Consider the following 17,968-nt stretch of genomic DNA (forward strand, 5'->3'; position numbering starts at 1 on the left):
GCATCTTCCCTAGTCCTGCTCACTGGTGCAACGCATTGACATTACTCCACATGGCACAAAGCAGACTAGCCAAGGAATTTAACAGCAGTTGGGGTGACCCAAACTAGTGCCCCACCACAGCACCTCTCAGAATATGGCTGCATGGCACCTGTCTTTTTCCAAAGTAGGAAATTAAACCACTTGCAATCCTTGGTTAGAGTCTCCACTGTGTGGAGCAGGTTCATGCCCTCAGCTGGAGCTCAGGCAGCACAAAACTGACTTCTGTTCTAATCTCCAACCCCCAGCCCAGGGCACAGGTATTACTACATGGGTAAAGATCAAATTCAAATTCAAGTCTGCTCCGTCAGCCTGCCACATTAGGATACAGCCCATGACACGTCTGGACTGAAGAGTAACTGTGTTGGAAACTGGGGATTCATTTGGATGAGAAGCAAACCGAAAGGCCATGTGAACTGGAACAGCATGGGGACTAAGAACCTGCCAGATGTACCAGAAGACTTCTGAGCAGGAGTGTGTCTCAACATTCACCTTCTCGAGCACCACGCCATGCAATTAATCACTTACATGTGCCCCATCATCACGCACAGATTCTTCTGAAGCCAAACTAGTAAGATGCATTTAGCTAAAAGCAGTCAGCAGAAGGGAAGAAATTTGTATCTAGTAAAGATTTAACTTCCTTGCCCTTCAAGAAGGATGAAAGCCTTGGCATTCAATTTGTCATTTTACATATAGCAACATGAAACAGTCGCAACAGATGTAGAGTATCAGAGAAACCCAGCCTCATCCCCCAGCCAGGTAATCTGAGGACTTCTTGTCATTCTTCCCAAGTGACACCACCTCTTCTGTCTTCCCCTCAACACGCTTCTGTCCCGCTCAGTCTCGTTCTGTTTCTCTGTCTGAACTCCCTGGTGACCTATCAATCACCAGGCTCCTGTGACTGAATACTTCAGATATTTCTGCACTTTTATATCCAACCACCCCCTGAAATTAGACCTCTTTTGCTAATATCAGGAAGAACCCCACAGGGATATATTCAACTTCTGTCAAGGATAGTATTTCTGAAATCACAGCAGTCTTGCTTACTAAAAACCTCAGACAAGCAAGCACTCATCCATTGAGGATGGCAGGATTTTGTTCACAAACTTTGAACAGGGCATGAACTTGAATATTTACCAAATCTGGTATGGAAAGCAGCAGGAGTGTTTCCATCTTTCCTTGCCTCCAGACCTATGTGTGGCCTGAACCACCTCTGGGTGACCAGGCCAGCATCCTGTACAGACACAGGGTCTACGGCTCATGATCATTTTTCCTAAGTCTGAATGAAGAAAAGACCTCTTCTGTTGTATTCCACATCAGGTGACAAACATTTGCAGAAGAAATCCACTGGTTACTCAAGAGAAGTCCTGATACCTTATATTATAAAGCTTAGTTTTTGCCTTGTATTGGACTGCTACTCCCCAGACCCTGACCGCTCACTTAAAAGTTGCTTCCCCGCTCCCTCCTCCTTCCCAACTCCTTGTGACAAGGAGTCTGATGCTCCCATGAAAATTTTGCATCTTCCTCATAGCCCTATGTTTTCCACATAAAACCCTCTCTACTTACTGTGGAAAAGAAAAACAGCATTTCAGAAGAACAAGGAGCATATAGTCATGTTTCTCTCTATCTTGACCCACAAGATTTTTCACTTTAGCTCCTCTTCTCTCCTCCATCCCACATCGGACAGTGAGAGCGCAGCTGTGCAGGCACTTAACTGTGGCCAGGGTCAACCCACACAAGAAGGGAAGCTGCTTTGGACTGTGGCTTTGAGTTGGGCAAGGAAGATATAACACAGCAAACTACTATCCACTGCTAGCAGCAACATCAAGGTGAGGCAGCAGTCAGAAAAGCAAAGCTTTTCCTTATCAGAAGTCATCCATCATGAAAAACCAGTACACAAGTAGACAACAGATCCTGGATATCCACTGTCAGAGACTCACATTCAAGACAACTCCAAAACCACACACAGTTTGAGCTACAGACTTCTCTTTTTTAATAGCATGCAGAACACCAAGATAAAAGAATTTACCTGGAGCGACACTCTTTTTTGGAGTCTCAGACAAACTGGACATCCAAACTTGAAATCCAAGAAGAGGGCAGCCATGAAAAGAGAAAGTAATTAGAGAAACAAGAGAACAGTCGTATCAGAAAGTTTGGAAGTTAGTCAAGACAGCTTTGAAAGAAACGTTAAGTTTTTCTTAAGAGTGGTGTTGGCATGATGGGGACTTAGTTAAAGGTCAAGTGTAAGAACTACTGAGTTAATTTTTATGTTTTAGGGGACTTGCAGAACTTATGAAACTGATCTGCAGTGATCCAATTTTGAGATCTCAGAGTAAGATATGCTCTGAGCTTATTCCCAGTAGGACGGAGAATATATACCAAGAGACAGTTTGACTTATTAAGCCTCAGACCTGCAAAAGTATTTAGCTTTGCAGCTGTTAATGATCCCCAAAAGACCAACAGGCAACTCACAGAGACTAAGCTTAGCAAACACATGCAAGTTTCCACAAGCATTTGCATTTTGTTACCCTGGAATAGTATTAAGGAAAATAACAACAGACAAATAATACTCCATAGAAAAAAGAGTACAAAGCTCCAATAAAGGTACATTCAAAGTATAACTACAAATGCAATTTTTTAACCAATGAATAAGGCAGAAATGGTTAAGGAGAAAGCTAATAGAGATGCTACCAACAAGGTCAAAAGATTTCCCTCCCCCTCCATGAAATGAGGTGTAAATACTTGGCTTGGGATTCTGGGAATAATCTTCAAATATTAAGCAGTGGGGGTTTTTTTGTTTGAATACACTGGAAGCATATTTTAAGAGTTAGTAGGTTTGCCCCCATTTCAAAATAAGAACCAGCAAACATTCCCCTTCCGTGGGATAAGGGAGATAAAGACAGCTGTTACTCTCACATTGCCTGGGAGAAGAGACAAGGAGAGGTGTTTATACGACCAGCTAAGAATTTCCTAAATTCCAACAAACAATTCCAAAATGCAATTTTAAAAACTCATTTGTAATGGGGAAACCAGTTCTGGACCCATCAGTTTAAGAGCAGAGAAGATTGCTCTTCAATCACTTGGAGAGAGGGGCAAGCTCTACTGGTGGCCTTGTCTATTTGACTTGTTATTGTCTGTTGACCTACAGAATATTATCAAGACAGTCAAAAATCAGTCACATATTCCTAGTATGTATGTAACTGAGAAATTGCCAGCATGGTACAAAGCGTAAGAAACAGCTTTCAAACCTTCCCACTGGAAACCAGAGGTCCAAGAAACACATTGCTGCGTTTCCTCGGCACTAAGGGAACCGTGAGGTTTTGAAATCCTTTCCTTAAATCAGGCACAAAATTTTCATTGCGTTGGCGCAAAACTGGAATTCAGGTGGATTTGGTGTTTTGCTTACTTTTCAGTAAGTTCTCAATAGTGGCAGTCTGGAGAAAAACCTGAAGTCTTCCAACCATCTAACTCCTAAACCCATGCACTGCACTGTCACAATACAGTACAAAATACACTGTGGTAAATTACAGTAATTTACTTTGGATTACCATTTAAGAAAAAAAGAAAAAGGCTCTGCATTGGTAGAGTACAACAGGAAATCATCTGGCAGAGTAGCTTGTGCTCTAGCTTATGGAGGGAATATATAGCATGTTTCTATTATAGACTCGGGGCACGCACGGGAAAGGGTGTGAAGGAGTTGTTGTCAGCAACTTGTCCATTAGCTTTTGAATAGACTTCCACTGCCTTCAGGAACAGGATTATGGACATCAGTCAGCTGTCAGATCTTTTTCCAGACAGAAGAACCTGAATATGGCAGCAATAAATAAAGCAGAAGATGGACTGCAGGAACAACTGGGAAGACTTCAAACAGTTTGCCCCAATCCAAGCTGGCAGCAAAAGGCTGAAACAGCCAACAATTAAAGATAGGGGGAATAAGCTGTGCTTAACAGCAGCTTAGGGCTACCCTGGATCTGTCTGCCCAAGAGAGGGAGTTTAAACCTAGATCCACAGTAACCATATCTACAAACACCCTGTGTGAGATCTCAAGGAACCGAACTCACCATAAAACCCAATTCTGTTAGCTACTATCAATTTTCTTTTTAATTTCTTTTTAAACAAAGTATTTTTTCTCCTTGTCAAAACCATTGGTCTAAGCCAGAATAAAAGGGCAATCTAAGCATTAACTGGTAAACAATCCCATAGGTCCCCAACGTGGGCTCCCAAGCCCAAGCAGCAGCATAAAAGCAGCAGCACTTCTCAGCTGCCCCAGCCTGACAGCAGCTAGATGTGGATGAGGTTGCTTCTGAAGCAGAAGACAGCTAGCATATTTCAGCTGCTCCTGCACATCTGCTTAGCATTAAACTTCCTTCTTGGGGATTTTTTTTTTTTTTTTTTTTTTATTCCAAGACGTTTAAGCTCTAATTGCTACCAGCTTCTAAGAGTTCCCCCTACAAATAATAAAAATATCAGACATTAGTGATGGATTCCACTTCAGAGAGCTCAAACGAAGAGCTGCGGAGGGAGCCAGGGTATGGGGAGGAGGTCAAAGGCCCCAGAAGCATGCTGTGCCCAAGCCAACAAAACACAAGCTTTGAACAGCCCGGGTTTCCCCTTTAGGACAGAATTTTACTGGAATTCTACATGGGGCTTGGAGCCGTTTTCCAATGGGATTGGTAACGGTAAATGAACAAACTCTTGCTTCCTGCCTCTCCTCTCCCCTGTCGCCGCAACAGCCGAGCGCCGGCTGGTCTCAGATGACTTGGAGGTGGGGGGGGAAATCTCAGTATTTGGAAGGGAAATTAAAGTTGCCTGCTCAAAGCAAGCCACTCCTAAAGCAACAGCATCCCAATTCTGCTGCTAACACCAACCCCCACAGCCCTTGCTGCCGGCTTTAGCTGGAGCCAGAACAAACCCCTCTGATCAGAATTATTTTTAAAAGCTCAAAGGAAACACAGGTCCATAAATTACAGCTAAGCCACGGGGCCGAGGCGGTTGTGAAGAGCGCAGAGGAGGCTCCCCATTGGAGCCACGCTGCACAAAAATAGCAGTGGAGCAGGCGTGTCACTGGAAGCGGCCACTGAACCCCATCCCATCCAAGCTGCCACCGCAGAGGTGGGCAACCCTGAGATGCGTCAGCTGAGCTTCTCAGGTGGGGAAGGAAAGGAAGGAGTTGGGGGAGCAAAGTCTTTAAAGACTTTTGCTGTGGTGAACGAAACACACGAAACTGATGATTTCAGATTTCACCAGAAGCTTTTCTGCTGCCAGTAAGACTGGTTTGCTTGCTGCTCCTCCCACCACTGGCAAGAGAACAGGCACCAGACTGCTGGGGACCAATGCTTTATGCTTGCGGTACAGCCCTACTCATCTCATTTTAGCAGCAGACTATTTGTCTTGTGTGCTGTTAGAGCAGAGCAAGCTTCAAGGAAAACCTACAAAAACTAGAGTCAGTCTAGAGTTGAATGCATGAGCTCAATTCTACCAAAATCCAGGAGATGCCACATTCATGGTTCACATCAGTACTGCTCATCCAGCTGGGTCCCTGGTCCAGCAGGTGCAGAGAAACTCCTCCTCCACGGGCATTTTAGCAGTAGCTACTGATGCAGGTTTCTTTTTGTTAGTAACATTGCTTAAAATGTTCAGTTCAATGTTGAGTCCGGCATGCATTATTTAATACTGCTGTAAAGACCAGAAGGAGCACCCTCCTGGAGATTCACAGGTTGCATATCGCTAGGGCTGTCAGAGACCTTTATAACAAACTTTTTTTTAAACTAGTGTCTGTATAGCTCTCTAGCCTGTTAAGCTATATATTTCCCAACAATATTCCTGCAGTAGTTCTAGGGAATTGGATCATACTGGTCATGAGTCTCAGCATGGTTGTAGTTCTGGCCACATAGCCCTTGCCCCAAATGATTTCTGTGCATAGCTGAGAAGTTAGCATAGGCCAAAGACAAGTCCCAACAAGTGATCTGGATGTGACTACCTTGCTTTGGCGTGTAAAGAGAGTTTAGTTATTCAAGCATGACCTGTCCTATGGATGTTGCCTTCCATAGGAGATAACAGTCCTAGGTCCATTTAATTAATAAAACCCTTGTTGTCATGAAGCCCTACCTTAAACATCACCTGGGAATACTGAAATCTCCCTGCAGCTGTTTAGGTGCACCTTAAAATACTGAGAAAAAGATTATAAGAACGAGTGGCCATGCCGGAATGATGCTAATATCTGAAAGACTGCCCCTTTCCAACAGTGATCAATTCTGTAGGTCATTAGTCCTCTCCATGATGAGGTACTACTGGCTCAGTTATTCAAGGACCACAGCAGTGAGTGCAGCTGAGCATTTTGCAGATTCATTTCCCAGACATACACCCTTCCTGCCTTAATTGGAAGGGTGAAAAGAGACTAAGCAGTACAATCTTAGAGTAAACTGAAACTATACTGGCTTCCCAGGAAGGCAACAATCAGTGCTCCACTCCAGAGAACTTCACTGGTGGTCCAGTAACTGGCAGTGATTCCTCAGACTGGAGCTGGGGGAAGTAAATGCTTCTTCTACTCATCACTTTTCAAACAAAAGGCATTACAAGAAGAATGGGGGTGTTCTCATCCCAACAGTGGTATTTGATAAGTCAGCAAGAAGTGGGCTGACCAGGCTGTTCCTTAGAAGTGTCCATTTCACAGAAGTGGCCTAGAGCCTTGTTCACTGTAATGTTCATCACATATGGCAGAACAGAAAACAGAAATTAAGCTTTTATTTCAAATCTAGATTTTGGAGGTCAAGCCTGCCAAGGAGTTGGTATAAATGCCATGTTGTTGTCCTGGGCACTCAGGTGGGACATCTGATTGCCCAGAGCAGGTAAGGAACCCCAGGGGGCCAGGCTCAGTCTACTCAATCCCTCCTCTGGCTCCTCCAGAGCTTCTTGCTGGGATTTTGCCTCCAATTCTCCCCTCATCGCTTCCTTTCTGCCCTCTTCGGACAAGCTGAAGAGCAACCTCCCCCTCCTCCTGACAAGGTGAGGCTGGCCATCCATACAACCAAGAGCAGGAAGCTCAGTGAGGAACCCCAAAACTATGGGGCTTGCTTCTGCTCCCATCTGCAGACAGAGCACCATGCTCAGTGTTCCACCGTACCCTTGTGAGCCATCTCCAAACCCTTCATCCCCCAGACCCACTGACCACCCCCTTGTCAGCCTGTCTTCAGGTTTCTCTCCTCTAGCCCCTTCCCCTTCAGCTGGGGCTTGACACTTTGGTTAAATGGGAAGGCAGTAAGATGCAATAGTACTGGGGCAGGGGGAAGAAGAGAGAAATATTTGGTGATGCTAAGCTCCTCCAGAGATGGAATTAGTTACTTTTAACAGAGAGTTACCCTGATGCAGAGTCTACATGTAGCTCTAGAAGACCGCTGTAAAACAGCCTGGAAGGAGGAAAAATGCAGATAAGCATTAATCTGAATTGGAACCATTTTCACACATTCCTGGCTCACACAATTAACTCATTCAATTAGGCACAGAACAACAAATAGCCAGAGAAAGGGGAGGATGGTACAGAAAGGTTGCAAGTGTTTTGATGTATTTCAAGCGTTACCGCTCAAGGCACCCTGTTGAACTGCACCACTGATGTTTCTCCCTCCAGGCGGGCCTAAACAAAAGCAACATTTGTGCCCGGTGCCTGACCCAGGGTGGGCCTGGTCAGCCATTACACTTCCTAGGTACCACAATGACAGATTTATTTGCTACTGTGATTGCTGGGCAAGCAGCAGCCACCCCTGTCCCTGACCAGAGCAGCTTAAATAAGCTTTCCTTGGTCTTAAATCTGTGGGATGCTGATGCATCATGTTTAAAGCAAGTGTTTTAAGATAGTCCTTGAAGGAATACAGAGATCTAGTCCATCTTTTTTCCCCACTGGGAGACTGCATTTTAAAGTAAACCTCTCATCCCTGCAGAGATATCTCCTCTTCTATATACTTGGAGCAGATCATCACCTCCACTCCCCATGCCATCTGTTCAAGAGGTAGCATCTTAAAGAGCTACATCTTGAAAAAATATTTGACTGGTAGATTATCAAACATGCAAATCCAGCTAAAGTCATGAGTAAGAGGATTGGCAGCAGGCATTAAATAAGGCCTTTAATTTTAGTCCCATTCACTGAGTTCAGCCCCATCATGAGCAGCCTGTGCAAGGCTTGTACTCGGGAAGAGGCGCTGCATTTGTGCAGGGGGTGGGGGCAGATGGGCCGAGCTGCAGTGACGAGCCCAGCAAGCACCTTCCCCCGGCAGAAGTGGCTGCTCCAGGAGCTGCCGGGGCTCCTCACCTCCCCGGCACCACACTGCAGACCAATCTCAGACCACTTCCACTTGCCACGTAAGCAGAGCTGCCTGGCGTACGCTAGACCCACACACACTGCTTGGAAAATGTTCACATCTGGCATTCACGTGACTTGAGCGTGCCTCAGAAATTCATCATCTGGATAACTTGCTCCTGCACGGGAGAAATCCATAACTAGAGAGCCCTTTCCCGAGTCAGAATGGAGCAGCGGGCCGAGAGGATCATGTGTTCAACAAACTGCACAGCGACACACTCACCAGCTGCATTTTTGCAGCCTCATACAGTCCTTCATTCTTTCTAGAAGTACAAACCTAAAGAAAACTTAGTACCCCATTTTCTACTCTGTTTACATCTGCAAAAGCCCATCCTAAGCCCATTTACAGACCCACAAGTATCCAGGACTGCTTAGTTTTTTCTGGCAGCCATAACTCACATTAACTCTTTCTACACAGAAAGCAAGGACTGCTTCCCACATGATCACTGTGGTATGGCCCCTGCACATAGTTTTGTAGCAGTTCCCAGTTTTGCTGGGAAGTGCCTAGAATATCTGAACGCTAATCCACATCTATAGCTGTACAAACTGAGAGCATCACCCCTCCAAGGAAAAAACTAGCCTCCAAAACTGCTGAGGAGGAGGGCAGAAAAGCCCCAGCTGTCACACTTGGAAAGTCACAGGTACATATACACTGTAGGATTCATGCATGGCCCCCCCCCCCCCCAAAAGGGAGGGGCGGGGGGGTGCAAAAGGCAAGAGTCAAATCCTGACTGCAAAGAAGTCACACTGACAAGCACGGAAAATGTACCGCAGCATCAGCATGTCCAGGCAGCAGGTTTCAGCTGGCAGCAGACTCAGCTGGCGAACTGATGCATACGTTATAACTCCTTCTGAACACCTTTATAAGTAGTACTTCCAGCCATCTCTGGTTAGATGAGCCTCTCCATCCAGAGCAGACTGGTGAGGATTTTGCCTGTCACACAGCCCAGATGCAGGCCAGCCAGAATGTGACAGGTATAAAACCATGCACAAAGCTGGAGGCACTTAGGGAGTGCTATTTTAGAGGTGAGTGCTCTCAATAGCCTAAGGACACACCCTCTGCCATCCAGGTTTCCTTCTCACAAGAGAGATTCAAGTTTCAGGTGCTCACCAGCCTGAGACAAAGTTATCTAACACACCCAGGTAAGAGGTCTGCTCCTCTCAGCCAGCCAGACCTGTCTGCGCTGCGTACAGATTCCTGCAACGGCTGAGGATCGTCACCCTCCACTCCAGCTCCCAAGTGCATTTCTCACCTGCCTTATCTAACATGCCAAAATCACAATCCGATACCACACAGTTCTCTCTGTGCAAGAGAGGAAAAACCCACGCAGGCAGTGTTAATACCATCTGCCGCTGACAGAGGAGGAAAGCAGAACAGGAGCAGATGGAGAACAGAGAACTCCTTAAAACCATAAGAAATGCCACTACATCCCCTAAGGTACCAAGTGCTTTCTCGGCACTCAGCTGAAGGCTGAGGCATTTGCAAGGGTGCATGCTGTTCTGCCAGGGCTGTGCTTGAGCCACACCTCATACTTGCAGTCCCTCCCTGCCCGCCCAGCCTCCCTGCCCAACGCAGGGCTCCGCGCAGCATCGATGCTGAACTGGGAACAGCAAAGAGCACAAACACATTCCTTTCCCTAATCCTGTACCCTGTCCCCACACTTCAGTTTAAAAGCCAAGGAGCAAAACAAAAAACCCACACAACACACAAACAACTCTTCCTCTCTTATCCCGTCTTCCTCCCAACCCAGCACATGGGCCACCCAGAAGACGACAGCGATCCTATACATCTAACGTGCCACATGTCAGCAGAAAACTGAAGCAGTGCAGAATAAAGTCTCCTATCTGCTCTTCTCTTCAGTAGCCTCAGGCAGAAGTCCAAAGCATTTCAGTTTAAACACTGACTTTAAAAATATGGTGTACAAGGAGAAGTGTGAGATCGGTTTCCTTCTGCCAGAATACCACAGGCTGGATTTGGAGTGTGGGATTGGAGTGGACAGATTCACATCTTGACTGAAGATGCAGAATTGGGTCACACACTCACAGATGCTGCAAGGAGATGAAGTCTGCCTAATTTAGCTGAAGCTCTTCCTCAAATTCCGCTCTGTGCCTGCAAACCTGAGCACAGAGCAATAGCCCTGCTTTGGAAAAAACACAGAGCGGATGTTTCTTCAATTATATGAAGAACTTGATAAAAAATAAAAAATACACTTACAGGCTTGTTAAAAAAAATCAGGAAAGAAAATGAGCTGTTTTGGGAATTACTGCATCAGGCAAAAGCCAATAAATTGAACAGGAGTTAGAGTTTAGCAAATTCACTACTTGAGGAAGAATAATTCTCCATCATGAGAAGAGAAAGCTCTGTCATCAAGGACTGAACTGAGGATGCACATTGAGATCATTAACTACTAACCCCTTCCAGAACCAGGCCCAAGATGTACGTCCCCAGTAATTATATGCTAAGGTTTGTTTGGTCCTTGGTTGCTATGCTTCTGCCTACTCTACCCTTCTTTTATTACTAAATCCTTTATCCTCCTGTTAAAAAAAAAAAAAAAAAAAAAAAAAAAAAAAAGCAGCTACGTGCGAACCAAAATGTTCTGCCAGAATCTTCTGTTTTTAAATTCCATGCAGTAATTAGTACATACAGCCAAGAAGGTTAATCGTATGATGGGGGAACAGATCCTGATTTCTGATCAAGAGCAATCCTGTCAGTACATGCTTGTGAAGTTACAAAACAGCGGCTGGCTAACTACCTTGTCCAGCCATCCTCATCAACAGGCCAAATGGCACCAAGGAGGCAGGTTCTGCACTAATTGTAGAAAACAATGCAAGGAACAGAGCACACACGTGTGATTCATCAGGACACAAACAAGAGCACATGGCTCAGTCTGCAGGGATCATGTCGTACCACAGATTTCTTACAAGGATTAAGACACCAAGCCCAAGCTACATGGTTTAAGATGTTCCTGGGACCTTGCCATGGGCTTGGACAAACTTAGATCCCCATTCACCACCTTAAAAAAAAAAAAAAATTAACCTTCCAAGCTGAAGCTTTCCTTTCAGATGGAGTATAGGGAGACAGACTTCAGAGACAAACACCATGAGAGCAGAATGACTCAAACTAACATTTGAGTTAAAAAACATATTCTAGCTTTGCTGCTGTCACCTGGTCTCAGATTCATTAAGCAATAACCAACTGCCTACTTCATTACTCACACACTCAACGCAGGTAGCCCCAAGACATCTGCTGCAGTCACCACCCTGACAGAAGATGCATTGCCTCATGCTGGGATTCACCATGTTAGTTAATTTGGTTTTTTCAACATCTTTAGTAACACACTCTTAGATTTGGGCCCTTTGAGAACCCATTTAAAAGGTTCAGGCTTCCTCTGGCTGAGAGAGGAAAACTGAGACAGATTTAACAGTCAACTGAGTAAGTTAAGGCATGCCCACGGCACACTTGCAGTTGCATTCACAGCTCTTCTAGTATTATATTAAAAGGGCATCCACCACTCCAGATGACATCCCATCAGTACTGCAACAACCTTAAGGCAAAGGAAGGGCAGCACTGTGCCTCTCTTGGAGTGGTCCTTCCTTCTCTCTCCACTGCAGCCATCTCCCACAAATATCATAAAATATCTGCCAGGGCTGGAGGCTGTATGTTCCCTCCTCTCCCTGTACCCACATACAGCTAAATGCCTGCTGGCAGAGAGCTCCATACTCAGTTGCACCAACAAAGCTTTGCCCCTAGGGTCAGCATCTCAGTTCTGCAACAGGTAGAGACAGCTCTAGCCACGCAGCCTTGCTGGTCCAGCTAATGGCTCACACGTTTGTGACCCCATTGAATGATTAAGAACAGAAGGGCTAGAACACACCATTCATTTTCTCTGCACCACCTCAAAGGAGGCAGTTCAACTGAAGTTAAGAAAATAAAGCTCATTTATAAAAATTAAAAAAAAAAAAAAAAAAAAGAGAGACATGCCGTGGAGCTGTAAGTGCAGGCTAGATGCATGCAGTGTGACAGGACCAGAAAGGTTAAGCTCTGAAGTGATGAGCATAGCTCAGCCAGCTGTAAAGACAGCAAAAGCCTAAGTTAAGCCATTTCTTTTCATAATTACAAAGGAAGCAGGAAAAAAACCTATCCAATAACTCAAAGAGCATCAATTAAGGCATCTCCCTGAAGCTGACAGAGCACGCATCCTCAGCGTGCAAGAGCGAGGAAGAGGGTTTCCTTAGTAATGAAGAATTAGGCTAAAGAAACAACTCTTGCTGTCAGCTCCACCCGTAAGCCCCAGGCAGCAATCCCACAAAGTGATCAGCCATGAGGGCCCTTGGTGTTGTTACAATGATCTGCTTGTTTCTCATTTGGAGGCCTGACTTCCATCACTGTTGCAGCTCTCAACTCTACTTAATTTCCCTGTGGAGGGAAAAAAGAGACCATTACAAAAGTTTCTATAAAAAGTCTGAGAAGTAGCTTCCAATGGACTGACGGTTTTATTTACTTGCCAGTGGACACATCCTTCCTAGTTTTAGGTTACAGGAGGGAAAGGAAGCAGAGATTGTTGTCTGGGTGCTGCCATATTCCACTAGTCCAAAAATTGGACGTGGGAACCAAGTTGAAGGATAGTTCTCTCTGCTGAGGAAGCCAAGCCTCATCAGCATCCTCAGTGAGGCAACACCGGCTTGGACCAAATTGTTAAGTTAATATTCTAAGTGCTCAATTACAGGGGTTATTTAAGTAGACTTCAGCTGGCAGATTCAGCTAAAGTACAGCCAGCTTCATGCAGGCAGGATCTGATCAACTAGAGAAAGGAGACACTGCAGTACTTATGCAGCCATAAACTTTTTTTTTATTCCCCCTCACTTGGAGGAGCATCCTACTGCGTAGCGACAAGGTGCCAGAGAAAGCCACTGAGCAGCAGCTTGAAGCCAGCTGTGCCCCCGGCAGCAAGCAGGGCAGTCAGAGCAGTGGGAGTGAGCAAGCAGTGGGGTTTTTGTTATGATTTCAGAAGGGGGTGGCCAGCAGTGCTCCTGCTAGTGCACACTGAAAGCAACAAGCACAAGGGCTTGGCTGCCTACAAGGCAGGTGGCAGAGATCCATGCCTTAGCTTTGAAAGCAAATGTGAAGCAGCATCTCTTCTGCCAGGTCTGACCCCACCATTAGCAAGGAGAATCTCAGTAATTGAGGAGCACTAAGACTCAGTGTAGAAAAATCTGTGGAGCCCACACCAACTCTCTGTTGCCACCAAACACCAGGTCCCAGATGCTTGCTTCAGCTTCACAACTGGGGATCTGACAACAACTTCAGGATGAAGCCAGCCAAGAAAGATTCTCAGCAAGGGAAGGGGACAAGATCACCTTACTCCAGGAGACTGAAACTTGCTCTAGCCAGCAAGGAGTGTGTGTTTGGGGGACGTCTTTGCGGAGAAACATACTCCAACTGGTTTTACAAGCCACATCAGGATTAGCAGATGTCTCAAGGGTTAATTAGTTCACCATGCACAGATGGTAGCTGGTAGGGTTTGCAGAGTGGATTAACCTAATTTGTGGTTTGTAATGTACCATGCAAATATCCATTACTAGACTTGCAGCAATTCTGCCCTTATTTTGATTTGAGGAGAAAAAAAAACACACAATGGATGCTTGCATAGAAGTAATGCCTATTTTGAGTGACAAATGAGTTGCTGTTCACTTGGTTAATGCAATCAACAAACTGGAGTCTGAAAAGTAATTCCTTCCCTTTTTGCTACAGAATGCCTTTGGAGAGACGTAGATGAGACCATTTGTTGTGAGTGTACAGAATATGCCCATGGTAACTACTCCTTACAGTTGTACTGAGGTCTCTTTAGCACTGACAGATGGTCATAGAGCAACAATTCAATTGCCTGGAAATATGAAGGCAGCTTTCTGAAGCAGCTCTGCAGCGTGTCAAGTAAAGCCCCACAAATCCAAGGTAACAGCACATGTGGCAGTTCAGGCCACAGCAAATGCCCATGCCTACACAGAGCCTCAGTTGCTTCAGTGAAGCTCCAGGTCTCTGAGCTGACTGCAGGTTAAAGCATTTATAATTAGATCGTATCCAAGTAAAGGGCTGCATGTTTATATAGCACTTTGCACAAGAGGAAGCCTGGCTCAGGGCTGGCATTCACAGATGCCCCAGATCAGTGCAAGACCCCCTTCTATTTAGCTAAGGACGTGCCACACTATTGCATTTGGTTCAGAAGGTCTCAAATGTTTACAACCAGTATCAGCTGTAGTGATAAATGTTCCCATAACTCCTATTAAACTCTGAACTTACCCAATTTCTCCCTGCTCTAAGGGGCAAGCACAAGACTAGCTCGACACACACTCTAGCAAGGCAGAGGTCAGGGTAGAGGTGACATTGGCTGTCAGAGGCATTCCCCAAATGTTTCTGCAATCAGCCACGCTCATGTCATGCCTGCACATGCCTGAGACATGGCAGCTGTGGCATTCCTGCCGGACAGTGTGGGACAGCCGTGCTCGCACCCAAAAGTCTCCTGCCAGCACATCTTTGGTCAGGACAGAAAACGTGTTCACGGATCTGATTTGTTGGGAGGTGCTTGCATTTAGACGTGCCTATTTGTTTCTTGTTTAAAGACAGAGTAGTATCTGCACCTATGGAGGAAACTACATTTCAAAGCTATTTGTTACCTTAAAAGACTCTCACAGCACACCCTGGAAATCTGTGCTTATTTACCCCATCACTTGTTCAAGTGTCATAAAGCTGGTCTTTGTTAGAGGCTGTAACTACCAACTTCCCTGGCATATTCCTTTGCTCGTTGTGTGCACACTCTCACAATATCCAGCTCCGAACAGAAGAAAGCATTCCTCCGCCGCTCTAAAATCAGGCAAGAAGATGACTGAGAACAGAGCCCCTTTATGCAGCTCACTTTGGTCAGAGAGCTGCTTCACATTCCTCTTCGTACAGGGTAAGTGCAGAAAGAGCATCCCTAAACCCCACTGTTTCCAAGCCCTAGCTGTGTGAGCAGCCAAGCACCAAGAAGCAGAGAAGAGGAAACGGTCCCAAAAGGAGACCTGGCAGCAACGTGGAGGTGGGACAGCCAAGGGAGAGAGCCAGACCTGAGCATCCATCCCTTGCAGGGATGGATGGTCACATCACTTGGGATGCTCAGGGCAGGACGCCAACAAAGAGCCCAGCAGGACAGCATCCACAAATGGCATCTCAGCTACACTGACTCACCTTAATCCCTCTTCCCCCAATGTCACAGCAGATCAGCTCCAACTTCCCCCCAGAACCACAGGGATGGAAGAGCAACAGTTTCCTCACACTCCCAAAGCAATTCCTCATGTCTCTTGCAAGAGTATTGTAACTCCTGCGCAAGTCAACTGGTACACTGAGCCCAAAGCTCTCCTGGTTTCCTAATGCTGTTCTAGGTCAGTGCTAAATCAGGTTGCCCCAGAGACTTCAGCAACGTTTTTCAAAGGTCTTTACATGGCCCGAAAGCCCCCAGTGCTCAGGAAGTGGCACTAAGCCAGCAGCTCCCACACTCAGCTCTGATTTCTACTGACTCACTTGGACCTTTATGGTCAGCCCCTCTAGAGAAAGTGCTGTTGCCAATTTAATTCATGGGCCATTGTGAACAAACACTTCAATTTATTATATTTAGGAAGCCCTAGAAGCGCAACCCAGACAGAAACTTCGTAGTAGATTAGGAAGATGAAGCGTGCTCTAGTTTATCGTCAGCACCTTGTACCATGCTTGCCTCTTCATTACCACAACCCAGCTCAGAGAAATGGTACCAAAAGTGCTGGCCTGCAAAGGCAACAGCCATTTGATGCACAGGATGTCAGGGTCAAGCAACAGCTTCGTTTTAGTGCGTCACTTAGCTTATTACAGGACTGCAGCTTAAAAGCTCTCATAATTAACCAACAAATCAATCTAGGCGGCGACATTCATTGGAGTCCAGTATTTTACATTCATCTTCCCTTCCTTCCCAGAGACTAAGCCATTGCAGTGTTTCTTCATCATCTTAAAAAGCAAGAAGAAAAAAATCCTCCCCTCCCCTGCACACAGGCCAGAGTTTTCCAGGAGTTGCTATTGGTTTGAAAGGCCTCTCTTTGGATGCCCTGAATGCAATTTGGAGCACCCGAGACTCCAAACAAAGTCAATGAGAGTTGCAGGTGCTCAAGGCTGCTTGGGGAAAAAAAAAAAAAAAAAAAAAAAGAAAAGAAAAGAAAAAAAAGAGAAAGCCCTGACACATCCAGCTCAGACCAGCCAAACCCAAAGGCCCATAATTACATGTCCCTATTGAAAACACATCTGTAAAAATCACTAAGAGCTACAAGGGGAGGGGAAAAATTGGATTTATATAGTTTCAAATCAGGGTTTTATAGGATCTTAAAAACATAACACTGAACGAGAGCCTTTGAGGCAGCCCAAACCCAGACACAGGCACTGAGAACATTTTGCATCAGAAGACTCACTAGAGCCTTTTGGAAAGGCAAAAAAAAAAAAAAAGATTCAGACCAGAAAAGCATTCCCTCCCCCTCCGAGAAAGAACCCCAACCCTCAGGCTGCATTTTGACTGTTTGCTCAGGTAAAGATTGACTTAAGAAAAAAAAAAAAAGAAAGAGAGAAATTTAATACAATTATCCTCTCAGACTGAAGAAGGAGCTGTATGAATACAGCCAGAGGAGTGCAGTCATTTTAACTGCAATGCTATATAAGGTGGGTTTCTTCTCCTCTCCAATGCAAAGGAAGAAACTGATGCCTGTCTCCAGCAGGCTTCAGCTATAAAAAGTTAAACTGCTACACAATTTCATGCAACACAAGATAAAGGGAAGGTTAAAAAAGGCAGGGGGGAGAGGGAAAGGTCCTCTCTGTAATCATGCAGTACGTAAAAAGCCTGGTATCTTACCTGATTTTCTCTTTGAAGATCCATAGTCCCTGAAAAAAAGACAACAACAAATAGACATGGTTAGAGCTGGAAACGGTGATGAGCAAATGGGTGCCTCCCAAATTCCACCCATATGCTCAAAAGCTCATCCTGCACGCTCCCTCCTTTAAAGAGGAGGTCAGGACTGCAAGGCATCGACAGGCAGGGGCCGGGACGGATCCTGAGCAGCACCGGCTCATCAGCAGCAGCAGCTGGGGCTTCTGCAGCACCAGGGGCTCCGGGAGCATGTGATCAACGAGACAGAGCAAACCATCCACCAGCAGCAAGGCAGGGGAGAAGGGTGTCATTTTTTCCCCTTTAAATTGAGCTATTAAATGCACAGCTACTGAATTAACCCCTGACGTTCCCCTGGAGAGGAAAGGGAGTATTAACTGTTTGCTGCAGGGGTGCGGCTGCTACAGGCTTATCTGGCACTGCTTGCAGTCCTCTCCTTTCAGGGGCTAATTAATTTGTGAATAACCTCCAGACCTCTCCTAGCTATCTCTGACAAGCACTTGTCTTCCGCAAGGAAAAAAAAAAAAGCAAACCCCAAACTTTGTCCTTTCTTCGAGGATGGGGAATGCACCCTTACTTTTCTACAGTGATCTAAGGGGTGCTGGCACCTTTGCTCGTGGCAGAACAGCTGAAAGCTCAGACAGCTGCT

The 17,968-nt window shown here is 45.6% G+C and overlaps 1 protein-coding gene across 4 annotated transcripts in view; it reads right to left on the minus strand.

Moving 5' to 3' along the window:
• SH3PXD2A (SH3 and PX domains 2A) overlaps positions 1-17,968 on the minus strand; it is a 269,424-nt gene that overhangs the window by 81,605 nt on the left and 169,851 nt on the right. For 2 of the 4 annotated variants that reach the window (XM_052798569.1, XM_052798567.1), the window contains exons 6-7: positions 17,287-17,315; positions 2,066-2,113 (exon numbers count right to left, since the gene is read on the minus strand). In XM_052798569.1, the coding sequence (XP_052654529.1) occupies positions 2,066-2,113; positions 17,287-17,315 (77 nt within the window). The remainder of the gene's footprint in view (positions 1-2,065; positions 2,114-17,286; positions 17,316-17,968) is intronic. The other 2 variants (XM_052798568.1, XM_052798571.1) reach the window with 1 other exon arrangement.

The sequence above is a fragment of the Harpia harpyja genome, chromosome 10 (genome assembly GCF_026419915.1).
Source record: "Harpia harpyja isolate bHarHar1 chromosome 10, bHarHar1 primary haplotype, whole genome shotgun sequence".
NCBI lineage: Eukaryota > Metazoa > Chordata > Aves > Accipitriformes > Accipitridae > Harpia > Harpia harpyja.